Raw genomic sequence first — 27,575 nt, 5'->3', positions numbered from 1 at the left:
ACATCGAGGAAAGTTTCTGCTCGCTCGCTTCGTTTTGTGCTTCGGTGATCTGCAGCTCGAGAGGCTCCGTTACGATTACAACATTACCATCGGCAACGATTTCAGAATGGGCACAGGTGCGGTGGCTATGCGATATCTGCGCTGCATTATTGTGACGTAGCCCTCGGACACATATGTGATATGATTGCCACGCAACTCGCCGCAGTCTGTGTATCATGAAGCAGCCAGCGCCGCCGCCTGAGCGAAAGAAGGTATGTGAAAAACCATTCCTGCTACATATTCGCGTTTAGATATCGCTAGAACACAAAACGTTGAGAACTCGTTTTGCAGGAGCCAACGGCAAAATCTTGATGCTTGCTACGTCCTATCAAATCATGTGACTAAGTGTGAATAGGCAATCGTGAGCAACGCCGAGTGAAACAGGGAAAAGTTAAGCCGGCCTGTTGAGCAGAACCGCATAAGGATCTTCTGTGATGTCTACAGCTGTTGCGCACGCATTCAGGGACTGAAAATAATATTTAAAAAACAAGAAAAAACATTGACAACATTGCAAAGGTAAAAAGGTGCAAGTAGCCGCACTGAGCACAGGTGTGCATGCTGTCTGCATTTCCGCTCTGAGCTAAATGTCACGCAGTCGGTCGCTTAATCGTAAACGGCGAAGCTTCGCTCAACGATGACAGAGGAAACTGCCGAAACTGCGAAGGACTACCTCGTTACTCGTACTGTTTTTCAGATGGCGAATGCACTCAAGTACACGTCGCTAGTTTTCATCGTAGTCCAAACCACCGCCATGGTGCTACTGCTGCGGTATTCACGCACGCAAGCGGTCCAAGGTCCGCGTTACCTGTCCAGCACAGCTGTTGTGTGTGCCGAGTTTCTCAAAATCCTCACCTGTATAGCAGTTCTGCTATGGGAAAACGGTAAGCCCGCGTCAGCGTCGACGTCTCTCGCCGTTGCGGTTTTGCAGAGCTACTTGTTGAAATGGAAACGACCATGTGATGTTTCAGGAGCCGTTCCTACTGTCTAATGACCCTTAACATTTCATGTTCCTGTAAACACTTTGTGAATGATTGAAAACGAAATGCCTTCTCTTCCTAAACTTGACGTGGATATATGAGCTTAAGTTTCATTATTTTTGGTTTCTACCTTTTGACTATCCTGCGTAGCTTTCATTGAAGGAAGCTTTTCCTTTTTTTCTTTTATGATGCTTATCTCATCAGCAGTATCAGCGGTCGTCTTTTAAAAGGAAATTAACACGTTTTTGTTCAGTGGTTATTCACAAAACTCGCTTGTTATTCAATGGCATGTTGTTGCAGGCTCATTGCATGTCTCGGAACAGCTTGGTCCTTCTCGGCACTCTTTTGCCTTTGTGCACATATTTTTATTATTTTTTTCGTAGTTCCAAGTTGTTATGTGGTTCCCTCCACCATTTGGAGGGCTTCTCCTGGTCAAAAGAAACCACATGGTGTCACATGTGTAGGAAGCACAAGGCATGTTCAAATCCAATTGACATAAATTTTCTATTTTTGGAAACGGAATGCGTGAGTGCTAGCAAGCACAGGTCTCTTAGAGAAGCCACTGCAGCCAATTGTAGAGCTTACCTGCTTACAGTGAGTGGAGGCAGATAGAGGCACTGCACAGGCAACATGAGGTGGACAGTACAGTCAACTTTTGTTAATTTGACCCTTGTGGGACTGCAAGTTTTGGGACAAATAATTCTAAAGGACAAATTAGCAAACGTGGTCAAAATGTATTCAACACAGTATTACAATAACTGTACTTGTTGTCATTGATCAGTGGCCCATAGAACTCAACACTATCATTAGGCTGACAAAATCTTAAAAGAGACAGTGCCCTGGGCACACCATAAGTCATCATCACTGCAGGACAGGTTGCTGCCACCAGTGTCGTCGCTTAAGGAACTAGGAGCACCGCCTGCTGAATTGTATTTTCAAGCTTTTTATCCCTTCTGCTATGCTTGCTAAGTCATCGCTAAATATGTACTCATTCCATGTGAGGAAACTTTGTTGTCCCACATTGTTGCATTTGTCACAATTATATTATTAAATTTTGAATGCGTCGCAATAAAGTGTGAGTACATCCTTGTAGACTTCAGAGGCATATAAAAAGTGTGCAGGATATATTTCCTACAGGCATTAGAATGTTAACAGAACACTAGTGCACAAGATTTAAGCTTAATATAAGTATGAGTGTTATATTATGTTTATATGCTTATAAGTGTCATGTCAATGCATAAGATGTCACCTCAGTTTTGCAACATCATTTGTAGAGGACACATTTCCTAGAATGAGTGCATAATGTTATGTGTCATGACCAACCTGTAAATTATAATCCAGCAGTAAAGGTACTCACGAGATAGGTCTGTGGCGATATCGAAGACATTCTTTCTGATATTTTTATGTAATGAATTCAATTAAAATTTTGTTTGTTCCATTGGGGCTCAATTCAATGAAAAATTGCATTTAGATTGTCCACCGAACTTGAACTGAACTCAGCCATGCATGCTTCCGTGCTAAGGTTTTTCTGTCCCAGCGCTGGTGCTGCAGCTTCGCAATGAAGTGTGGAGGCAGCCAAAAGAAACGTGTAAGATGCTGGTGCCTGCGGGGCTCTACACAGTCCAGAACAACCTGCTGTTCTTTGCACTGTCACTCCTGGACGCTGCCACCTACCAGGTTTGTGCTGTCAACTGGTAGTTACAGTACTGTGAGCTTGTAGTTAAAGTCCGGGACTTTAAAACGCTAGAGAAAAACTGACAAGCCTCAGAGTGCCCTAAATAATTTACTCTAATAGCTTTTCTACTAACGAGCTTCGGTTTAGTTTCTCATGAAGTGTGTGTGTCATGAAGTCTCGATAGACAAGATGGCCACTTTAGAGCAGGACATTGCGACGCTTTGGCACTTGCTCCTACTCCCATGGGGTCTGTTATGTTGCTGCATCGAGCCATGCAATGAGTAGCAGCACAGCAGACAACCGAGTCAGCTGGAGTAAGCATCAAAACATCACATTGCTCTACTCCCACGTAACCGCCTTCTGCATCATGACATCATATGAGTTCCTCCCGAGAAATGAAACTAAGACTAATACACAGAAAAGCCATTATAGTGAATTATTTAGAGCACTCTGAGGCTTTAGAGTTTCAGGGTCCAGGATGTTCAATTAACGCAACAAATGAAAAGTTGAAAATGTCATGGCAGTATTTCATTAAAGGTGATTTTCAGACCAAAAATTAAAAAAACAAAAAAAAACATACTTATTCGATTAGTTGTAGTGCTGAAAACTTGTAGAGATATGTAATCTTATGTGCTTATTTTGAATATGAGGTCCATTTTTGGTTACGTGATTTGGTTCTAATTTTATGCAAGCTTGCTTTATGTAACTTACTAGAAAATATTGCGAGAAATCAGTTCCTCAGATTTTGCTAAACAGGGTATCAAGGACTCTGCATGCCACCTCTGCTGCCATTTTGGCAGCAGAGTTGGCATGCAGCAACAATAAGCAGACAACGGAGCAAAGGCACACACGGCGCTTCCCAACGTTACTAGACCAGCTTCAGTTGTAAAACTCTCCGCCCGTGCGCTTACCGCCGCTGTCGTGGCACTCCTTGGGCAGCCGCCAGATGGCGGCGCCGTTCCATCGCGCTCCACTGCAGACGCCTCGCTGCAGCCTTGAGCTCGTGCGGACGGGCAGCTTGCACGTATTTCACGCTCGCTGGCGTTCTCCCTATAGTCCGAATTAGTGATACCATGCGAAATCGGTATCCACCTACAGCGATAACATATATCGGGCTAGTTGGTTCATACTGAAAGAACGGTAAACTGCACGATAGGAAGAAATGCATACGACGAAGCGTAGAAGCTGCGTTTTTAAGTGTCATGTGTTTCTTCCTGCCGCCTAAACCTTTCATGCAGTTTACTTTTCCCGTACAGCAGCTTGGCATGTTTTCTCGCTGCTTTTACTTGCTTAACACTTTGGTCTGGGACAGTTATACGCCAACTAGCGAGAGCAAATTTGTTATCCACAAAAATAACAGCACAACTTTCTTGTAAACCATTGAATGCTTTATTAAAGAAAACAAAGTAAAAAACAACTGTTTGCCCCTATATATAGCTACGACAAACTGTCGCAAGGGACATAATCTAAGCAAATGATTTGGGCCTACGTGGAAACCAACTCCACCTGCAGCAGCTTGGCACGTTTCCTCGCTGCCTTTACTTCAAGACTGGATCCCCGCCACTGCTCCAGGAACCTTGCCTAAGAATGCATTTTTATGCAAGGTATGCGTGTATGCATGCGCGTGACTAAATAGAAAATAGCGTAGCTTGCACAAGTGGCGCAAAGCTAAAGAAACAGCGGAGCTGATCGGCACTTAGCTGGTCCTGGCCTTATACGGGTTATGCTTTACTGGAATTTATTGATTATTGATCGATTACCTATTGATTGGCTATCGCAAGGTATTGGCCACGTATTTGGGCTAGGCTAATCACTACCAAGTCATCCCCAGCATTTTCTGGAATTGATTATTGATCGATTATTGATTAGCTATTGAAGGCTATCGCAAGGTATTGGCCACGTATTTGGGCTAGGCTAAGCACTACCAAGTCATCTCCAGCATTTCCCGGAATTTATTGATTATTGATCGATTATCGATTATCTATTGATTGGCTATCGCAAGGTATTGGTCATGTATTTGGGCTAGACTAAGCACTACCAAGTCATCCCTAGCATTTTCTAGAATTTATTGTTTATTGATTCATTATCGATTAGCTACTGATTGGCTATCGCAAGGTGATGCAAAGTGCAGCTGTGTGCAGTGACGTCATCATTAGGCGAGTTTTTGCGAACACTACGTGGGGGAAGCAAAAAGCTTAAACAGCTCCGCTGTTAAAAATTTAATGATGCGTGCACTTGGTTCCTGAAAGCGCAAGGGGCACCCAACATGACTCAGCGTATTGTCTGACAGTTCTAAGATGGCCCAGAACAGGTCACCAAACATCTCTCTTCGTTTGCTTTTTTTTTTCCCCCAGTTAATTTGACAGATACGAGGGAAGGTTTGGGAACACTTTCGGCACCACACCCTTGGCAAGTGTCCACTTGTCTCGTGGCACCTCAACTGTCTGTCCATTGATAATATGCACAAACACTTTGAGATGTCCTGCTCATGAAAGTGTAAATCACACACTATGGATTTCGCAGAGAGTTCCCGGTCGGCACGAGGAATCGCTCTGTTCAACGCCGAGTGAAGTGTCGCATTGCTGGGAGCATACAAAAAGTGGCACGCCGAACTGTCGACATCGTTTGATAGCCGCTTGTTGCAGTCAGGAACGCAGCACGTTGGCATCGTCTGCTAATATCCTTAACAAACGCGGTGAAGGCTACAGTTTCGCGGATGGCATGTTTCCTGAAATCCACCGTCAACAACCAACCACAGAATACACCAACGCTGCACCGCGTGTTTCGTCCGGCCAGTTCGCGTAGCCGGCTAGTGGGAAGTGAAGCTGGGTGAGACGGCAGCGCCATGAAGGCACGGGCGGGTGGCGGTTTCGCGCAACGCCACCGAGTTTTACAACTGAAGCTAGTCTGGTAACGTTGGCACTTCCTGCGATTTTGCACTGCGGTATTTAAGGCCTGAGGTACCAGAAAACACTTTCATGTGTCTGCTCTTGCGAAAGGTCACTGCCTGTACTAGGGAGGTCATTTTCATGGCATCCGGTAGAATACAGTCGAACCTGGATACATTGAACCCATGTATAACGAATTATTGTGTATATTGGACAGCTATAAAATCGCCTTTGAAATCCCATGCAAATGTATAGGGCTGGTGTACGTGTATATAGACTGCACAGTCACCAGCACGTTAGTTATACCGAAGACTTCAATGTGTGCATGTTGAGGTCTTCTGGCACTTGGAGGTGGAGAAGGGAATGCGCAGTCATTTGAGCCACGTGGGTCGTGTGTGCAGTCATTTGAGCCCTGTCGAGCTGTTCGACTAGCTCGCGTGCTAATTGGAACGTCAACATTCCTTCTTTCCGATTTTCGTGGTGTCGTTGTGTGGATTGAGCGCCTATTCGCGAGTTCATTTTGTGCAAGTTCATGGCCGCTGCAAGTGTAAAGAAAAGAATCAGCTTGGACTTTGCAATGAAGTTGAAAATGATCCAGCAATCTGTTGCAGATAAATAAAGTGTGCTTGCTTTTTTTTTTTTTTACGAGTTGCGTGCAGTAACTTAGCGGCCCTCAGGACGACGCACCAATCGGTAAGCCACCATTTGCCTCGGAGCGTATTATTTTATATATTGAATTACCTATATATTGAACTTTTTTGTGATCCCCTTCAGATTCGATATATCCGGGTTCGACTGTATAAAGTAGAAAACGAGGGCAAATCGTGATCACCACGGCAAGCTGTGGCTTCAAACTCCAGCAGTTATTTTCCAGATGTTAGTTTGCTGTGCACATTAACATTGCCACATATTTAATCAGGTAAATTGGTGTAGCAGCACATAAAATACAATCAAAAAAAGGGAGACGTACATCTCCATTTTTTGTTTCTTGCACTGCTTCGCTGATTGCTCATTTGTCCGTGAGTACCTGTTCTCTGTCCGTTGTAATTATTTTTCTCTTTGCGGTGCTTCGCCGATCTTACTGTTTTAGAAACTAGCCCAATCTTCAGTTTTGGTCTATTTCACACAGCTTAGCGCAACGAGAGCCGGTGGCGGCGGCCAGTGCACGTGTAAGGCCGGCATTGACAGCGAGTGTGAACATGAAGCTGAGCTTGCATCCACCGTTGATGCACAGCAAACAGTCATGTACTGGATGCAACTAGAGCTGTAGAGGGTAAGGAAGGAAAATATACCCTTACATAAAAACACTGAGCCACTTAGAGGATGGCAAAATGGCTATAAATCTGAGTGTTTGCCTTCAGTGCCCAAGCTTCGGAAGCACCTGCAGAGGTAATGACACGTAATTCACATGGAAGACGTAGCTCTTGCATGTGGACAGCTCCTCTGTTAATGTTAGAACAACTAGACAAAAGCAAAACAGCATCGGAAATGTACATTGCTCAACGATTGAAACACGATACTCGGAGGGTGCGGCTGCCGCCACTTTTTTGTGCCACTGTTGAGCGCCGTGTGATCGCTGTGGGACAAAATGCAGTCACAATGCATCACAAAGGCTCTCACTTTCATCATATACCATGATGCACCAGCTCAAGTGTCCCCAGCGCTCACAGTTGGCGCAAAAATTGCCGGCGGCCATGCACTCTGTGTATCGTATTTCAATTGCTGAGCACTGTACGTACCATTGCCTACAGACTGCTCATATCTAGGCTTTCAGCCGTTCCATATGGTGAGGCCGTAATGAAAACCGATTGAACTTAATGGCCTCACCAGCTTCAGTCACGTTTCGGTAACTGTTCGTGCACCCAAAGATGCAACATGTTTCATCGGATTTGGTTTCATGTGGTATTTCGGCAACGCAAAACAGAAGAAACAACTGAACATATTCATCCAACGTAGTGGCGGCAGCACCTGCTGTGCTTAGTACAGCCATCACATGTCATTACATTCACGGTGCCGCCGCATGAAGCCGCCACTGGTCCAAACTCTCCTCGTGCCCGGTACCTATTGAATCCTCGATCTTGTGCTCAGCAGCAGATTGCCATTCTATTCACTGAATAGAATCAAAAGAACACAAAATACATGCAACATACAGTCCCTGCAAGATACCTAATATCAGCCGATCTCCAGAGTCATGCTACACTTGCACATAACATTTAGAACAGACAATATACTACGCATCAGGACGTTCTCAATTGCACAGAGAAAGGTGTTGCATTCCTCTCGCAGTACATTTCAATGCAGTCAGCTCTTACCAGGTCGCCCAATCTTATGCTGTGCTGAAGTATATTATGACCTTCCGTTATATCTCATGTTGCTCTTTTTTACTTTTGCAGGTCACTTACCAGCTGAAGATATTGACTACTGCCATGTTTAGTGTGTGGATGTTAAAACGTAGAATATCAAAGCAGCAGTGGTTCTCGCTTGTACTTCTCATCATTGGAGTCGCGCTTGTTCAGGTGCGTGTGCTTTACACTGTTTAATGAGATGTTCAAGCCTTTTAAACAAAGGTGTTTTATGCCGGGTTTCACAACTGATTTCCGGCAGCAGATCTAACGGATGTGATCGGCTCCGGTGCCGCCATCTAGGAGCGGTGAAGCGAAGTACTGCATCATGAAATTAACGAGCGCCGACAAGAAGTGCTTCGGTAGTGACAGTGCAGCGGAGGTTCCAACGTGTGGTGTAGTCATAGAATAAAGAACGAAGTGTAGCCTCGTGCATAGAGTTTTGTACAATAATTATACAATAAATAATCTGAGAAGAGGTTTATTGGCGGTGTCCTTCAAGGACGCTACGAGTTCAAGGAACGCCGAGGCAGCGTGGGGCACCGTCTCCAAAGACACCAGCGACCAGCAGCGCAAGCAGAACGGGCAGAGCGTTGGCGATGCTACTGGACAGAGGCGTGTCTTCTTCTTCACAATCGCTCCCGCAGAAAAAGAGCCATCCTGGCGACGTAAGAGTTTGGAGGCAGGGGGTCATGGTAGGGCTTGAGACACGCCACGTGGACGAGGTCACGTCCACGCCGGCGTATGTCGTCAAATGGAGAAGGTGGCTCGATGAGAAAATTCACCGGGGACGTTCGCTCCAAGACTCGGTAAGGCCCTTCGTACTTTTGAAGGAGTTTCGAGGAAAGCCCAAGAGTTTGAAAAGGAACAGCCAGCCATACAAGAGACCCTGGGGCATACGTGGGATTTGGAAGTGAGTCAGCGCAGCCTTCTTTCTGACACTGTTGTTCTTGTGATGCAAAGGTATGCGCGAGCTGGCGGCACTCTTCAGCTTGTCGGGCAGCTTCGTACACAGGTGGGCACTCAGAAGAGTCAGGACCGTATGGAAGGAGAGTGTCGATGGTATGCAGAGGCTCGATGGTATGCAGAGTCGGACCAGAATGCTCTCACCTTCGCCGAAGCCACTTGCCAGCAGGACGGCGCTCGCCAACAGGACGGTGCTCGCCAGCAGGACGGCGCTCGCCAACAGGACGGCGCTTGCCAACAGGACGGCGCTTGCCAACAGGACGGCGCTTGCCAACAGGACGTCGCTTGCCAACAGGACGTCGCTTGCCAACAGGACGTCGCTTGCCAACAGGACGTCGCTTGCCAACAGGACGGCGCTTGCCAACAGGACGGTGCTCACGAACAGGACGGCGCTCGCCAACAGGACGCTGCGTGCCAACAAACCTGCAACATAGTCACTGGCCCACAAATTGTGTGCCTTTCGCTGCAGCAGACCATGAGTTCACGAAGCAAACATGCAACAGCTTCTGTGAAGACACGTTTCACTTTCGTGTTCTACCGATTCCTATGAAATAGGGATCAAACATAATTTTTTTACAGTACTTCACAGTACCTCCAGTATTTAAGATGCCCGCAGTACTTGCAAACATTCGAGTTCAGAACGCTGAAAGTGAGCTTCACCCTAAGCCACATATGGCTTCATGCACAACTTCTACAGACAGTTCTTGTCGGATGTGAAACAGAGGGGTATATTGCACTAACTCTAAATAATCTGTGTAATACTACAGCAGCCAGGCATCTTGCATAGGTCTTTCTCCTCTGACTGTGGTTTCAAGAGAAAGCGAGCCATGCGTCAAACTTCTTCATTCTCTGTTCCTGCCCTAATCCAACAAATGACACTTGCTGCCTGTCATTCAGGGTTGGCCAAAGATATTTAACTAGAAGCTCTGTACTCAAAGGCGAACCTTCACAAGAAAAATATTTATTTCTGGTCTATAAAGGGTTAAAGAACCTCAGGTGGTCCAAATAATTCAGAGCCCTCCACCACAATAGCCCTCATAACCTACTGCGCAATTTCTGAACAGTAAAATTTAATTAATGAATTAATTTAAATTAATTTCTTCAAGATTGTTTTTCATACCACTCATTTATAGCCAATATAGCTCTAGTGAAACTTCATTGCAGTTGGTGTGTGATAAAAGGGGCATTCCTTGCAGATGCCAACAGGAGAAGAGGCACCGGAGGCAATGGCCAAGCAGGGTTCTTACCAGTTCCTGGGCCTCATAGCTGTGCTGATTTCATGCCTGTCAAGTGGCTTCAGTGGTATCTACCTAGAAAAGCTCCTCAAGGAGATCACATGGTCACTGTGGATACGAAATATCCAACTTGGTAAGGCAGTGCACTTGTCATCTCTCCAGCATAATTTTATTTGTCACATTTACACTTATGCAAATGATTTCTGTTAATTTAAGGCCTATCAGCCATGCCGATTTAGCGTAAAAAATTAAAATTATTCAGTGTCTGTATCAGGTGCACACATGGCAATTGGTGGCTGGACAATGGAGATCCTGCATGCTTTTCAAAATGCAACACTACCGCAGTCTTATGGTGTGATAATTCATGACGCTCTTAATTTTCTTGTCTGCATCAATTTCATTCTGTACAAGAACTAGGGAAACTTCCTACGCAGTACCAATAGCAACAGAATCAGCTTGTCAAGCAGCAAAACAAAGGATTATATGTCAAGTTTTGTTTTAAGCCTTTCCACCCATCTAGTGGTGCGCACTGCTCTCCTCCCGACTTACCACACAGACCATTTCCGCTGCGAAAATTATTTTTTGGCAGCCAAGCAAATGTCACGCTTGCTCTATGCTCATATGTCTATGAAGTTGTATTGACAGAAGAAGAAAGCCTGCGATATAAACCTTCACATGCCTGTTGCATTGTAGCTTAAAGCAACTTTATGAAATGATGCTTGAAAAAAGTGTTGGGAGGGCTTTCTCGTTTACTTTTGATGTCTCCTCTGGGATCAGTGTGTTTTTGTACAGTTAAACATCAATATAACGAATACAGATCTAATGGATTATCAGATATGTTGAAGTAAATGCAAAATATTCTGGACGATATCAGTGGAAAAATTAATATGACCTTATAACGAATATCAGATACAGTGGGACCTTTATATAATGATCATGGATATAGCAAATAATTGGACGTAATAAAGTACATATAAAATATTTCTCATCAATATCAGCATGTAAGAAATACCTATATGGTTATAACAAATGTTGGAAAGTATAACAAATGTATTCTTGTGACGCATGGGACTTCACTACAGTCGACTCCTGTTAATTCGATCCTCATGGGACCGACGAAACTGATTGAATTATCCGACGGGTTGAACTACACAAATGGCAGAAAATAATGCCGAAACACGCTGTTGATTCACTTGTAGTATTTGCCTTTAAAGTTAGCTTCGCCGTAATACAGCCGTGTTGTGCTGTGAAGTATATCAAACAATGAAAGTTGCTGTTGTTAGGAGACATAGCTCATGTTCTTTAATTTACGCACGCATATGCGCCATCTCCGGTCACAGTACAAGCACCGAGGTGCCTAATAAGTTTACTGGTAGGCCTTCAAAGCTTTAGATATACCCCACTCTTTTGTTGGCTTTAAGTGTCATTTCTACTTTCGGAGTTTTTTTCATCTTACTGCTTTCTTACTGCTTTCTTTTTCGCTAGCTTTCCAAAACACATGGTTTTTCTCCGCTTCTTGGTGCACGGCGTGTGTGCGCGCATATAGTTAAGGAATGGTCTCGTACAATTAAGAAATGGTTAATGGTCTCATATACAGGACACGCATGATGGGCAAAGCGCGGGCTTGAATCACCACAACAATGTCAGAAACAGCTCTGAACAGCTCGCCAGTATGCTTATTAGGCATTTAGGTGCTCGTTCTGTGACTGGAGACGGCGCGTGCCTGCCTGTATAACTAAGGAATGCATAATATGTCCCGTGATAGTGGCCCCTTTCCATCCTTGGTATGCTTCACTGCAATAAATTGCATATGCTTCACCGCATAACACGACTGTATTATGGTGAATTTGATCAGTCAAGTTCGAATTAACCTGTGAAGGCTAATTTTGAGTTTGAAACAACGAAAGCTTGGGCCAATGGAAATGTATTGGCGCAGACCGGGACCTTCAGTTGAGATAGAATTAACGGAAGTCTACTGTATAATGAGATTTGATCGTATAACGTAGGTGTTGTCTTGTTGGAAGTTACTTCGTCATAGTGAGGTTCGAATGTATTGAATTGTAGATACGAGAGCAGAGTGTTTATTTATTTATTTAATGCATACTGCGGACTCGAGGTTCATGCCAAGAGGGCAAAATAAATGAAAAAGAACAATGCACAAAACATGTGCACACAAAATAAAGTTCAAAAGTATGAATACAATTCTCGCATACTTATCTAATGAAGCAATTGACCTAAGTAGTTCTAGTCAGAAATGGTGTGTGGGAAAAAAGTGTGTATTTTAATGTGGTGCAATGTGTTGCATTTATGATGCAAAGGGCATTACAGGGTTAACAAGATGTTTCCCACTTTTTATGTGTTTCGTCAGATGATCTTAAAAAAGTTACCTTGCAGCAATCTTTGGGTGCCTCTTGGGAATTGTGGCCATGTTGATGTCTGACTGGAACCAGCTGTGTGTGAACGGCTTCTTCCAAGGCTACAATGTCATAACATGGATAGTCATCTTACTACAGGTAAGCTTTTCATTAACCTTCACTGGGACGCAGCTCACACAAGGTGTTATTGACTTTATTTATTATTTTGTCATTGTCAGTGACAAAGTAATTGAATTTGTCATATCTACGTAGGAACTTACATTTAGCTGCGCTACCAAAGTCAAATGAAGAATTCAACAAAAAGGAAGTGCTTTTGAGATTTTACTTTTCACCCTGAGAAAACTTTACAACCGTTTGGGCTTATCTTGTCTCCAAACAATAATTGTTACCTATCTTGCAGGCACTTCCTTTCTTTAACACTGTGCTCTTGCTACTTTAAGGTCACCGATAACATTGATCAGCAAGACATACTGCTCCTGAGAGAAAACTGTCAGACATGCAGCATTAAAGAAAGGAAATGCATAGATGAACTATTATTTTTGGGGGACAAGATAAGCCTGAAAGGGCGTAACATTTTTGTACAGTGATGTGAATGCCACAACCTTACCCTATGAAAGTGTCTCCCAAGCCAGTGTGGGCTAGAATGCATAGGATTTGCTGTATTTATTTGAATGTGAGGCAAGGTTTCTTCCACAGAAACCTGAGCCTTGAAGCCAACCCCGCCTTATATGCGAGGCTCGTAGAGTCAGTTACTATTTTAATATGGCAACAGGCAGCGCCACATTTCCGGCGATCCAGATTTTAAAGGCCAGTGTAAATTGTACCTACTAACTTGGCAGGTGAGACAGTACCGCATTTTTGTACGTATAACCCACACTGGGAATCCCACAATTTTCACAGTAAAGGCGTAGTGTGGGTTGTATGCCAATTTTGCATTAAGGTGTGGCTTCATGGCAGGGCGAATTTCTCGTTGTAGTGTGGCTTTTCGAGTAATCCCTGCCAAATCTGAATAATCCGTCAGATACTTTATATCGCCTCATATTAGTGTGCATACTTAAGTTTTCTTTCTCAAGGTCCACCCAACTGGCACTCTTGCCTTATATTCGTGACTGCCTTATAATCAAATAAATAGTTGTTTTTTCTCCATGTCAAATTCCAAATTGAAAACACTCAGTTTATCGCTACCACTGAATCTATATGAATTCCGTGATTTGAGATAAGGGTCATATTCAAACAATGTTGTTGTTTTACAACACTGTGACCTCACGCAGTGCTAAAATGCAGTGTTAAAATGCACTCATGAAGGGTTAAACTTTTTAAAATTTCCAACTAAAAAAATAGATCCCTCTAACTCTCAAGCTAAGCTTCAGCCTCAATGCTATCTCTTGCTATTGTCAAATGAAAAATATTGGGGCTTCTCTCAAATTTGTGTGTGTGTTGTGAAAGGGGGGTTGTGCCCTTACTACTTAATTTACATTTTTGGCGAGTCATACGATAGCGGAGCTTCAGATCCACTGCCTTAGGAGGGGGAATGGGCAATGTTCTTGTGACTAGAGCAGTAAATTGAGCTTGTCTGTGTCGAGCTGTAGACATAGTCAAACAATTGCAATGCACTACACTTTCCAATGCTGCCCATATCATACTGCATGGACATATGTAGGATGGCCACATTGTAACAATGTAGGTTAGTTCTGCTGAGAAACAGACAAATAAAATTGTTTTTATTCATGGAATAGGTACAGTCAGCTTTACCTGAAATCTTGAAGAAGGAAAGGACTGTTACGGGGGGGAAGAATTTAATCAGAGCTTCGAGGGGTTCACCTGGCCGTGTGCCTGGCCTGATAATCTTGATGGTTAGGGTGAAAGGTGGAGAAAACGTTGGAAGGTGATTCAGCGTCTAGTTGAAGTTGATGAAAGACTGTTTTCCTGAGCGATTGGTTAGGAGAATGGGGTGTATGAACCGTATAATTTATTCTGAAAGCCACTTAGGAACGTCGACATTTGATTGATGTCAACTAGAGGTTGAAACTCCTTCCGAACGTTTGTCATCACTCATCATCATCATACCATCACAACCATAGTCATCACCATCATAATCACGATCATCACTGTCATCATCATTATCACATTCTTCATATACCCGGCGGCTCCAGTTACACGTACTCGGTAACCTCAGTGGCATATACTTATGGTATCTTTGGCTGGTCGTTATCGAGTGCTCCAGAGCATTCTGACACATGGCTCTGTATTCGCCTGGTTGAAACGGAGTGCTCAAAGCGTGTTCAGCTGGTTCCATTCGTGCGATCAAATCCGATTGAGAACGCTTAGAGCTGCTCTGACTCTCTCATCGAAGTGGCTCCAAGATCTTGCCGAGCTCTGATCACGTGATGCCTGCCGCTTCTGTTTGTTGAGCAGTGAAAGTGGAAGTTGCCATTTTTCCCACTTCTGTTCCACAGTCTCGTAATTGCGGAAGTTGCCCATGGATTCGTTTCTGTTGCTCTAGGTGTTTTCAGCTGAGGCCTCTGGCTCAGACGGAGAGCGACTCTAGATCTGGCTGCTACGCGGCAGAGCCTTGGATTGATGAGCTGAAGATACCATTAGTAACCCTAGTTGCACATAACCTGGGGCACATACCTAGTGGCCTCAGTGGCACTTATATTTAGACTGCACTATCTTTGTGATCGGCCCACGAAAGAGGTTAGGAACAGGTTAGAAACAGACATACCCAATGTGGAAAATTGTCACTAACTCACCAAGGAAGTCATTGTCTTCAAAAATGTTTGTGCTGACTCAACTTTGAGAAAGATATACTTTGAACTTTGAAAAATATGTAGAGTTTGCAACAATGGCATCACTTCATCACACTGGGAAGTGGTTTTCTATGTTTTTTGACGTTTTCTTATACTGAAAGCCTTTTTCCAATTTTATCTCACTGCTCACTATATTAAATGAGTCTTTTACTTGAATAGACGTTTGGTGGATTGGTCGTCTCGCTGGCCGTGCGCTACGCCGACAGCATTCTCAAGGGTTTTGCAACGTCCATCTCCATTGTGCTGTCCACATTCTGCTCCTACTACTTGCTGGGTGACCTGCTGCCCACTCGGTAAGCTTCATTTTCCTGGTCTTGCACAGTCAGCTGAAGACGCACTAAAGGGAAAAATAATTTGAGCCATATTGGTTCAGACGCTGTGTACATAATTGTGTACACCAAGATAGTGCATCAACAGCAAAAGCACTGTTGAAAGTAATGATATTTAAAATGTCTCGCATACGTCTTGAAACACTTCTGATTGGAATTGTGCTGCAATTTTCGATAACATGTGCAAAAGGTTTTAGTAAAATGAGCGGGAAGGTAGACGGTTGGGTGTGTTCTTGCTCAGTGTCAGTATGTTGTTGCATGTAGCAGGTTCACTTCTTTCATTGTTTTTCACAATGTCGTGCACCAGGTATAATTTTCAAGCTGCTGGATAAGTGTTTTTCAAGCTTTTCAATGCACTAAATACAGCGGAACCTCATGGATACGATCTTCACAGGAACCGGAAAATAAACCATATCATCCAACATATTATCCAACCAAATCGTGTTATCGGGAAAAGAAAAAAAAATCTTATTATCGAGAAAAACGTATTATCCAGAATCGTATCAACGAGGTTCCACTGTAGTCGATGCTCTCATATTTGATGTACCTGTAGTTAGTTCTTGCGTGGAGTCCACATTCTTTATACATGACAAAACTCACTAAAGAATTGAAAATTAATCTTTTCTGCAGCTGTACACTTTCTATGATTCTGAAGATGCAAAAAATGTGGTGAAAGTAAGCTTTCAATCAACAGGATAAAGTGACGTCTGAAACGGTTAATAAGGCAGAAAAGACGTGAAAATGAAAGACTGAGTACAGACTTTTCTGCTAGTTGGTTTGATACTGTTATTGTTACTCTAGCTCTTAATTGACGCGGCCAAGGAAGAACGACAAGGGCATGCGCCAACTTTCAACTGGCTTTTATTTTGGTAGAGACATACGTATTTATATCCAACAAAACAGCACCAAACGGAAACAGAGAGTGCAACATCATCACATGTGCAGGCCAGCAGAGGGCACACACTTTTTCCACATCACAGATCGCTTTCAAGATACGGCGGCCGCCGCCGAAGTAAACGCCTCCCTTTCTCACCTCCCCCGCCGTGCCTAGCGCAGAAGCGCGCTTCCGCCCCCCTCCCCCCTTCTCCCTCACGCGCGCGAGATTGAGTCGGCTGACTCCCGCAAAGTTTTTACTCGCCCAGACAGCGTACTGCGCACGGCGATGATATTGCCATGTTTGGACTTTACACGGAACCTCAAAGCGACGTCCACGGGGACGGCACAAATGCGCTTTGCTATAAAATGTACTTCTGCGCGGTTACTACTCCGACGGCGACAGCGAATTCGCTCCCCCTACCGGCAGCTTCTCCGCGTTACCGGGAACTTATCTCGAAGGCCATGCTTTTGTGCGCGGCAATCGGTAGAAAATACGTCATGGTGGCCATTGGCCATGTTGTAAGTTCACTATCGCTGGCGACTGTCGTCCGGGCGTCGCAACTCGAGAATTGAACGTCTGCGCACATGAGATTTTGCCAATTTTGCGCCTGTGCGTGTAGAACAAGAAAAATAGTACGCACTAACCGTTTGGTGGGCAATGGGCGACTACGGCTTAAGCGGTCAGCCAATACATGGGGTTCAATGGGGGCTGGGTGGGGGAATCTTCGCGACTACGTTTAAACGGCAATTACGCATTAAGCGGGTACATATTAACGATGTTTGACTGTACTATCCCTACTTCGTATAGCTGTCTGCTAATTTGCTGTCGCAATCGCAAAGACCTTTGCCTTTCGGGCGAAACTGGGACTTTTTTGTTCATTGCAACTTTAGTGTATTGGGGGTAAATCTTGAGCGATAGTACATACGGTAAGCGTTTCTTTTTCCAATTTTCGTGCCGAACCTGCATATAACGAAGTTTTTCGGGAATTTGTCGATTTCGTTATATCCAGGTTTAACTGTGTTTGATGTTAGCCGTGGGGATACGCGGCTGCGCTACGTACTGCAGCATATTAACTTGAGCTTCTTGATACAGATTCACAGCACACTAACAGCACGAGAAATGTGACGAGAAAGTTGACGACACCCATGTCTGTCAGAATGATATGATACTATGTACACAAGTGACTGCAGCTCCGAAAAAAAATGTGGTGTCGGCTTTTACTCCTTTCGAAATACAGTAAAAGCTCGATGATACGAATCTCACGGGGTCACGAAAAATATTCGTATTAGCCGAAATTCGTATCATCGAAACACAATTAAAACTACTCTCGAATCTCGATAATTCGAACTTGAAGGGGCCCGAAAATTTGTTCGAATTAAAAGGGCGTATTTTTGAAGTATTCGTGCATCATTGCACGATGCACGAACGGTGCGAGTCGTGAAATATCGCGGCGCGCAAGTGCATAGCAAGCGCGGGCCACGAAACTGCCCACGCCGGCTAACGGTCACTTCCCGATAATGACAGAAAACAATGCTTCAGGGAGCGAGCCGGCGGCGCCGGCACACGGGTGCGCGCGGAGACCGTCGAAGGTGAGGGAGGAGGGCGGCAGGGAAGCGGATTTGGCTGCGTCAACTCCGCAGCTTCGTTGGCTCCCCTCGCCCTCCCTCTCAACTCCCTCGTAGCTCTCTCACCTTCGACTCCGTGCGCGCCCGCCGCCGTGCTGGCGCCAGCTTATTTTAGCCGCCCCCTGAAGTTTCGTTTTCTGCCGTTATCGAGAAGCGAGTGTTTGCGGGCGTGGCAGTTTCGTTGGCCCGATTGTGCCTCCGCCGCTGCTTCCCTCTGCGCTGCTGCCGCAGCGTGCAAGGTCAACATGTGACTAGAAAATAGAGAAGGGTTCACTGCCATTTTATCCGCGTGGCTGAGACGTCGGCACTATTGTGTGCTAGAATACGGTTGTCTAGAACACTCTAGTCGGCACGTACACGCTTGTTCCGGCGCGATGCAGAAACGGCGACCTTGCAATTTGAGAGAGGGTGAAATTTCCGCCGCGGGTCTTTTTTTTTTTCCCCGTTCCTTCGCGCGCGGCATTGAGGGGTCTCTCCTGAGCTTTTGCTCTATGGCGGTGTCGGAGCAATGCCGGTCGGAGGCGCCGCCGCGTGATTTGGCGCGCTGCTAAGAGCATTTTCGGTGCGCGATATGTTCGAAATAAGCGCGTTCGAATTCGCTTGCTTCGCGTTGACGTTGAACGAAAGCACGTTTTTCATGATAGTCTCGCTGTGCAACAATTGTGCTCAGTGTCGACGTTGCGAGGCCTAGCTCCTTAGCCAACTCCGTCCGCTTCCTCTTGGGATCCTCATCGACCTTTCGAAGAATGTCTAATTTCTCTTTAAAGGAGAGTGCTTTCCGCTTGCGAGACATAACTCGCTGCGACTAGGCAAAATGGCGCAAACACGAAGAACGCGGCCCGAGGCGCAGCAGCCACTCCATCTGACGGCTCGCAGAAAAGGAGAAGTACAAAAGCGCCACCGCTTCAAACTCTTCGCGCCCAGTCGCGGAGTCCGCGCTGTCCGGCGCTGCGCCTCCGCACCAAAAGAGAAGGAGAGAAAGCGCGTGACTGCGCGCTGTTCTCTTTCGCGGCCGTCAGTGGGGCGGCGTTTATTCGTATCAACAGACGCAGGCTGAAAATCGATTCGTAACAACCGTTCTCTAGCACGTTGCAAAGTAATGGGGCTCGGCCGGGACCACAGAAAAATTCGTATCATCCGGAAATTCGTATTAGCCGTGATCGTATCATCGAGCTTTTACTGTATTCAGAGAGCACTTGTATGAATAATTACAGCACACGCGCTGCGACGAACGAACCAGGCTGGCGCTAAGATTAAAGTTCACAACACAAATTCCATTGCACGTTCAGTAATTACACACAGATCATTTGCGGCTTCCTTCAGGGGCAGACGCGAGTTTTTGGGTTGGTGCTTGCTGCTAAGTTTGGTGCAAGAATATTGCTAGGAGTAGGAACCGCTCATGCACAATTACGAGCAGTATACACACATCCTTTCTTCTGAAGCTGACGTTAAGCACGGGCAGTGCGAGGGCCTCTGCATTGACATGACGTCTTCGTTGCAGCCGAATTCCGAATACTGCATATGCGATGACAACAACTATATGGGCTTGTTGATAGGTCTTCTTGTAATTTGTTATATCACAGGAAGAATGACACGGGCATAAAAGACGCACGAGACAGTACACAGCGCTGAACGACCAGCTCGCGAACAGCTGTTTACGTCCGCCATGTCTCCTCGTATTGAACTTCATAAACCGCTGTTGCGCACTCCAAAACAAATTAAACTTTGAAGCGTTTTTAAAACACAAAACGCGTATTATTTTCTCCTATTAAAAACTGGTCAATAATATTGGAACGCACAGGTGTTTCCATTACATGTGAAAAATTACGCGAGTTATGGCACAAAATTTGGCCGCAAGCAACCCTGGGCGTCACATCAATCGCATTGTTGAAATCGCGATCATGTGAATTGAGCCCTCAAAAATCGCATTGCGACGCGTGCGATCGCACCGATTTTTTCCGCTCCAGTCACAGCATGTGCAACAGCCCTAAGACATTTTCTTTAGACTGACACATAACTGACTTATGACGAACAGGGCACTGTGGACACAGTGCTAGTATTGCATGGCAGTGTTCTTCTTTTTCCAGTTATTTTTTGATAAGGTACAAACTAGCTTTAGATCCCATGTGACTTACATGTACTACTTTTAGAGCTGCTTTGTACTTGTTTCTTTATGCTCAAGTGCAAGTACCGGTTCTTGCTATGTATTTCATGCCTCTTGTGCTCACACAGAGATAGATATTTATTGCTATTGTGTTGTGCTTTCGTCCTGATAGTTACTAGAACTTGTACTACCATTACAGTTCCCTACAGTTGCAGATTGATCAGATTTCTTTAAGTTGCTGGCAAGAAGAGCATAGAATGTTCGACAGAAATTTCACCTTGGTACATAAAATTTTCTCTCTTAGCATTTGTACTTTTTGAAAGCAAAAGTTTGCTAATTTAAATGTTCTTAGGATAGTGACCCACTCCAAAACTTACTTCCTCTGCTAAAAACTACAAATTTGTTGCTCCGATGCTGCTCCAAAGCTGCTCCGAAACGGTCAGTTTGCTGCTCCTAGCCCTGCTCCAAAATGTTGGAGCCTGCTTCCACCCCTGCTAACACCGTAACTACATAAAATGCTTTTTGACAGGTCGAAGTATACTGAGTGTAACTGCCTCCGGTTTGCAACAGTGGGTCCCACAGCATCAAGAAAAAGAAACAAGGCTTGTTTCAACACAAATGCTTCCAAAAACACTTGTGTTATGTGTGTGCTCTTTTTTAAGAAAAAAGAAAACTGCATGTCATCGATTATGTTACTCCTGTCACTTTACACCAGCAGCTGTGTACAGAATATGGTTGGCCACTGTAATAGCTCTGTCCTCTCTTGTTAAACTCTGCACCACAAAATGGCGCCATCAATGCTGCTGCTTACATCTACGTCTCCAGTAAACTGGTACACTCAAACTTGTATATATCTAACCCACATATAACAAATTATTGTGTATACCGAACAGCTATAAAATCCAGTTGTATACAAATCTGTATACAATAAATAATGTATAGGACTGGTGCAGGCGTATGTAGAACGCCCGTTCACCAGCACATTTGATATATCAAATGTGGCACCACATTGTGAACCTCAAAGTGCATTTCTCACGCCGTAAACCTAAAAGTGCATTTGTTTGTGCACTTTGAGGTGTTCTGGCAGCTAGAGGTGGAGAAGAGAATTGCGCACCGGGGAAAGTACGGAGGAGCGTGCCGAGCACGTGGCAAAGCAACACCACCTAGAATGAAGTCTAGGTGGCGTTTAACGAAGTTGGGAAGGAGAAACAAGACGAAGCGTCGTGGCGAACCATATGCTTGCGGATGGCCCCGCGTTCACGAAGTGAAATGTCACTAACTCTTTTCTTTCTTTTGCACTTCTTGCTTCTTGCGTGCGTCGTGTGTGCAGTCAGTTGAGCCCTGTCGAGCTGTTCGGATAGCCCGCATGCTACCTCGAACGTCAACATTCCTTCTTTCCGATTTTCGTGGTGTCGTCGTGTGGGTTAAGTGCGTATTTGAAATGTCATTTTCCGCAAGCGATGGTCGGTGCAAGTGTAATGAAAAGAATCTACTTGGACTTTGCAATGAAGTTGAAAGTGATCCAGCGTGTTGCGGCAGGCGAGAAGAAGCCCACGGTAGCAGATGACTTTGGCAGCCCGCGTAGCACATTGAGCACGCTTCTGAAGAACAAGAAGATAAAGCTACAAGCCACCGACCAAACACGATTCGGAGCCTGTCGTGTGCGCACTCCTGTCCACGGGAAAATCAAGGAATGTCTTTATGCGTCGTTCTTGGAGATTCGCTCGAAAAACATTCCGGTGGATGGCCCCATGCTAACGGCTAAGGCCAAGTGGAAGAAGCAAACCAGGATCAGCAACTTTTTTTGCACGTAAATTTTTTGCACGTAAAAAACTTGCATGTTTGTCCCAGACCAGGACGAATTTTTCTTCAACTGCGAGGCTTTCTTTCGAGGAACCCGGTTGGGTTTCCATTGTAGCAAATTGCTACATTTGGGTGGATGTCTCAGTTTCCCTTTAATTACTTATCTCCACCTAGCGGATTTCCGCTGAACTATTACATCAAATAAAGCGCGCTTGCTTTTTTTATTCGAGTTGCGTGCAGTAATTTAGCGGCCCTCAGACGCATCATTTGGTAAGCCACTGTTTGCCTCAGGGCCTAAGATATTATATATTGAATTACCTATATATCAAACTTTTTGTGATCCCCTTCATATTCGATATATCTGGGTTCGACTGTATTTCCTATGTATATGGACAAGTTAAAACTCTTTTTGGCACCCTTGTACTAGTAATTTTTACTGAGTCACAATTTTTGCATTTTTTTTCCTCCGAAACAGAAATTTTTTCCTTGGTGCTGGGATCGTCATCTCTGCAACATCACTCTATGGCATACCACTGTTCAAGTAGTATGACTTGCCTACTTGGTATGGTAGCCTGGTTCCAGACGTGGTGCAGGAAGAGCCCTTTTGCTCACCTGTGGAGGGCGGCACGGCTTTCTTTCAGGCCAAAATTATGAAAGGACATTTGTTGCCTGCCTTGCCCATCGTCAACTCACCGAGGTGGAATGTAGTATTTATTATGTGAAAATTTTGCTGCCTTTCTGCAGTCAAAAGAAGATGTGATGCCCAACCCTTCGTAAATGGACTTTTAATGTTTCTTCTTCTTTTAGGTATATGTGTATCGTGCTGTCTGTCTGAAAAACTTTATTGAAAGTACATGGAGGAAGCTTGAGGTGGCCCGGAGGGGGCCACCTCTCCCACTCACTAGGTGGGCTCATCATTACAGGAGCCCATTGGCGGCCGCCGCGGCTTGCGCTAGGTCGACCAGGGCCTTCTGAGTCGCTAGGTCGGAGCAGCCGAGCAGGGCTGCCTCCTAGTCCTCCCGGGTGGGGTTTGGTTTTCGGGTGAGGTTTGGGGTTGATTGGCATGCCCACACCATGTGGAAGAGGTCCGAAAACTTCTCCGCACAGTGTGAGCCTTTTCCTGTACAGGCAGGATCAAAGTGTTTTAAAACTGTCGGGCACAGCAGTGTTTTGGTGTAAAGGCGGAGGAGTGTATGTTCCTCTGCCTTTGTAAGGCCCTTACAGGGCTTAGGATAAATTGCGTGGGTGAATTGGTATAGTTGAGTAAATAGTTTGGAATGCAAGGGGGCTTGGCACATGTTCTTTTACAAACCTCTCGTGTTGTGCAATCCTCATAGTGCTGACCATGAATATGGCTGAAAAAGACGTAAAATGGCCTAGTTGGTCTTGAATGATGGGCTGTTTTGGATGCAATTTAGACTAACACCACAAATAAAGATTGAAATAACACGTGGTACTACCAAGTTTATTTTGCTGCCATCAAACTTGTGTGCACAAATGTGGACACACGCGACAGAAAGAAGGAAAGAACCAAAATAAGATACACTCAGGAACAAAGAAGCAAAGGCCAAAATCTTAGCACTTTCAAGACAACCAAGTTCTTTTGCATACCGTTTAACAGAAGGCTTGCTGATATAGACAGCTATTGTATTCGATGTGGAATGTCGCTTCTTGCCACAATTTGGTTATTATGCTTTGCCATTATGTTGTGAAATGTACACATTCACCTACTCCTGCTGCTAATCCACTAATTATGTATGGTTCTTGTTGCTTTAGTGCATGTGTGTGACGGCAGCAATAAAGAAAACTGTTGGTGCAAAACAAGAAGTAACGAGACACGCTTGGCACTAATGTTAATGCCAAGTGTGTCCTCTTTGCTTCTTTTGTCCTTATCTACATTGCGCTATTTCTGCTGTTTGTAATAGATCACCAGCAAGCTCAAAATGTCATTTTAGTGGCAGTATTACTTGTGTACTTCTAATTTTTTTTCTTTTTTTGCTGAGTTTATTAGATTACACTCAATGCTTGTTGTTCAAGATGACGGTAGAAATTCTGTTCAAATGTAGCCAATCTGTAGTGTGAAAGTGTTTTATGAGTTGCTGAGCTGTACCTAAATGGTCCTAGTCTCTTCAGCGAGTGTTAGGTTGCATCCCTTGTGTCAGTGCATTTTTTTTTCTTTGTGAACGACATGACAAAAATTGCTGCCTTTAGATACGAGGTCTGTTAGAAAAGTATTCGATTTTTGGCCGAAGAAAAAAAAACTGGCATAACTGGAGCATTGGAAACCTAATCACCCTCAAAGTAGTCTCCTTGGGACTCCACACACTTTTCCCAGCGGTGCTGCCATTGTTGGAAGCAGTCCGAGAAGGCCTCTTTCGGAATGGAGTTTAGCTCAGCTGTCGTTGCAGCCATAATGTCCTCTCGTCTGAAATTGCGCTCCTTTCAATGTCCTCTTGATTTTGGGAAACAGCCAGAAGTCGCAGGGGGCCATATCAGGAGAGTAAGGAGCCTGTTGAACTACAGGAGTCTGGTTTTTCGCCAAAAAGTCTGAATCAAGTGCGAGGAATGTGCAGGAGCATTTAGCGTGATGGATGCGCCAATTTCCAGTTGACCACAACTCCGGTTTATTGCGCCACACAGCATCACGTAGGCAACGGAGGACATCCCTGTAGTACTCTTTGGTGATTGTTTGACCCTGTGGTGCGTACTCGGGGTTTACCACACAGCGGGAGTCAAAGAAAGCAGTCAGCACCACTTTGACGTTGCGGCGCGCTTGGCGGGCCTTCTTTCGTCTTGGTGACGTGGAATGCTTCCACTGTGACGACTGTGACTTGGTTTCCTGGTCGTACCCGTACACCCAAGACTCCTCACCAGTGATTATGGTGTTCATGAAGTCGGTGTCACTGTTTGTGGAATCCAGCATGTCCTGTGAGACTTCAACATGAAGTTGCTTTTGCTCCACCATTAGCAGCTTCGGCCCGAATTTCGCCGCAACTCTCTTCATGGCCAAATCTTCGGTCATAATGGAATGTGCAGAAAAAGTGATGATGCCCACCTCTTCCGCAATTTCTCGGATAGTCACACGACGGTCCTGCATCACCACAGCTTTCATCACTTCGACAATGACCTGGTCATTTCGGCATGTCGATGGCTCTCCGCATTTCGGCATGTGGCTCGCTCTCCACCAATGTGCGGCCATCTTTAAACCGGTGGTACCACTCCTTAATCTCTGTGCTGCTGATAGCATCGTCACCGAAAGCCGTCTGAATCTTCCAAATGGTTTCCACTTGGCTGTCGCCCAGTTTCTGGCAAAATTTGATGCAGTAGCGCAGCTCCAGTCGCTCCGTCATTTTTCTTGCAATAAAAAACCGATGAGAGCTTTGGCACTACCACACTCAAACGCTGCGTCCCAGCGACTGATGCTATCAGCAGGCGGGAAAAAATTCGCGCATGTGCACGAAGGTTCAAGGTCGGCTGATGCAAGCGCGCTTGTTTTATATCCATCAGGTGTTCACAAAAAAAAATAAGGTTGGATATTTTTCGAACAGACCTCGTATTAATAGTTCACCTGCGGCGTTTCTTTGTCCAAGGGCTGTGCACGTGATCTCCAACCTGTGATGTTGTAAATATTGATCCTGCAGTAGAGATGAAGAATATGCCTCGTGATGTGCTCTGTACTGTCACCTTGCCAAATAAGGCTCCCAGGCTGTTGCATGTGTAGGAGAGATGCACCGCCATGTTGGTGTTCTTCAAAGTTGTGCAATGCTGAGAGAGGTCCAAAGAATAAAAATTTTTTCAGGATTTACTTTCCAAATGTCTTTGGTTGTTTATTGCCAAATTCTGCTGGCCAGCCTTTAGTGGATTTGTGTGTTTTCTGTTTTTATTCTGTTGGACTCACTCTACAGGCAAAGTTATATCATTGAGATGTGGATTCGACTGGAAATTGTAGGATTTGTTGCGCACTTCTGTTCGATGTGTGCTTGCTTTTGCCCCTTGTAGTAAGTATGAGCACGGAGCACAGTGTGGTTACAATCTTTGATGACGTTTGGCTATATTACCTTATTATCTTTGTGCAATACCTGTAACCCCTACTTCCGAGGTCGAAAGTATTGACCCTTTTCGCGGCGATCTCGTGGGCGCTGCCATGTTTGATCATGTGGTGACGTGTCCATTGCTTGTATCAACTGCCTCCGTGTTTACAATGGATGTGTATGATGCCGGTGTGGCTTAGCAAACCTCTGATTTGGGAGATGTCGTAGACGGTGACAGGGTGGACGACACGAAGCTTTGACTGCAGATTCAGAGAACATGCAAAAGCACTTTCGGAGCTGATTAAGCTACGGTGTCACCTTCTTACTTGGGAGTGAGAGGTTTGCACACAGGCGTTACCGTCGATGGAGGAGAGACACGACTGGCAGCACAGCAAACAAGGATTTAATATGTACAGGATCGGGAAAAGCGTAAAACACACAACACTAAAACCATAACTCAACCAAAATGCTGACTCAATATAAAAAACAAAACTCCGACTAAATAAAAAAGTACCAAAAGCACTGTCTCGGTCTCGAAGCCTAACTCCGTCTTAATGTCTCTAAGTCAGTCCTAGCCTTGACTCGTCAAAGTCTGGCCATCTTAAATTCGTCCTAACTGCGTCGCAAAGCAGGAATGTGGGCTCTTACAGAAATGTGGGCTCTTACTTAAATGTGGGTTGGTTTGAAGTTCTTCTCGTTGAGTCCACGTCGTGTATGTCCGGAGTGTTGCTGATGCCGTAAATGCCGACGATTCGCGGTTCCGTCGACCTGACCGAATACGTGGCTGGTGCCCCGGTATCCACCGCTGACGTGTAAATTGCCTGGTTAGGCTTCGTGAAGCGTTCTTCGCCCTACGTCGATCGGCATGGCGGCCCGGTGTCCCGGTGATTATCGGTTGATCGGGCTCGGCCGAGGAAGAGGGATTCGTGCGAAGAGGACCGGAACCACCATGAGCAGCAGCAGCCGGTCCCAGGAGCTTCGCCCGGACGTCTCCGAGGTCTACAGCCACGCCTGGGCCTTGCCAGTGTCACGAGCTTCGTGGCCGGGCTCTCCGCTCTCCTGTCGTCAGGAGCATAGCTGATGAAGCGACCTTCCAGCACAAAAGCCACGTTGATAATGCTGCTTCGCCTCGCTTCTGCCTCGACCACACCTCGGTTCGCGTGCCTCGAGCGCTCGCGCGGTTTCGAACGCTCCGCGAACTTTTTCGTCTTCTTTTCTCGCCACAGGCGGCCTTTTACATGTGACATACAGTTAAACCTGGATATAATGAAATTGACAAATTCCTGAAAAACTTAGTTATAAAGAGGATTTCGTTATATGCAGGTTCGGCACGAAAATTTGAAAAAGAAACGCTTACCGTATTTACTCGATTCTAATGCGCCCTCGATTGTAATGCGCACCCGTTTTCCGTTTTCGTCGAAGCACTCATCCTTGGAATGTCACACCAGGTACTGGATGCATGGACGCGTGTCGTTTTGCACAAGCGTGAGGCGTTGGAA

At 45.3% G+C, this 27,575-nt stretch overlaps 1 protein-coding gene across 3 annotated transcripts; it reads left to right on the top strand.

Annotated features, from left to right (window-relative positions):
- LOC119433715 (UDP-N-acetylglucosamine transporter-like) lies at positions 1-24,236 on the top strand. Of its 3 annotated transcripts, XR_007464508.1 has the most exons (9): positions 3-251; positions 734-920; positions 2,539-2,693; positions 7,973-8,095; positions 10,084-10,255; positions 12,517-12,635; positions 15,467-15,600; positions 22,521-22,870; positions 23,305-24,231. XR_007464508.1 is itself a non-coding variant. In XM_049659375.1 (8 exons), the coding sequence occupies exons 1-8, from the start codon at positions 216-218 to the stop codon at positions 22,588-22,590; spliced, it is 981 nt and encodes a 326-aa protein (XP_049515332.1). In that variant the 5' UTR covers positions 1-215; the 3' UTR covers positions 22,591-24,236. The 3 variants fall into 3 exon arrangements, 2 of the variants coding, with proteins under 2 accessions (XP_049515332.1, XP_049515331.1); XM_049659375.1 differs by having other exon boundaries at positions 1-251; positions 2,554-2,693; positions 22,521-24,236; XM_049659374.1 differs by having other exon boundaries at positions 22,521-24,231.
- The last annotated feature ends 3,339 nt before the right edge of the window (positions 24,237-27,575 follow it).

The sequence above is a fragment of the Dermacentor silvarum genome, chromosome 11 (assembly GCF_013339745.2).
Source record: "Dermacentor silvarum isolate Dsil-2018 chromosome 11, BIME_Dsil_1.4, whole genome shotgun sequence".
NCBI lineage: Eukaryota > Metazoa > Arthropoda > Arachnida > Ixodida > Ixodidae > Dermacentor > Dermacentor silvarum.
The sequence above is the reverse complement of the archived record's forward strand: the minus strand, read 5'-3'. Positions and strand labels throughout refer to the sequence as shown.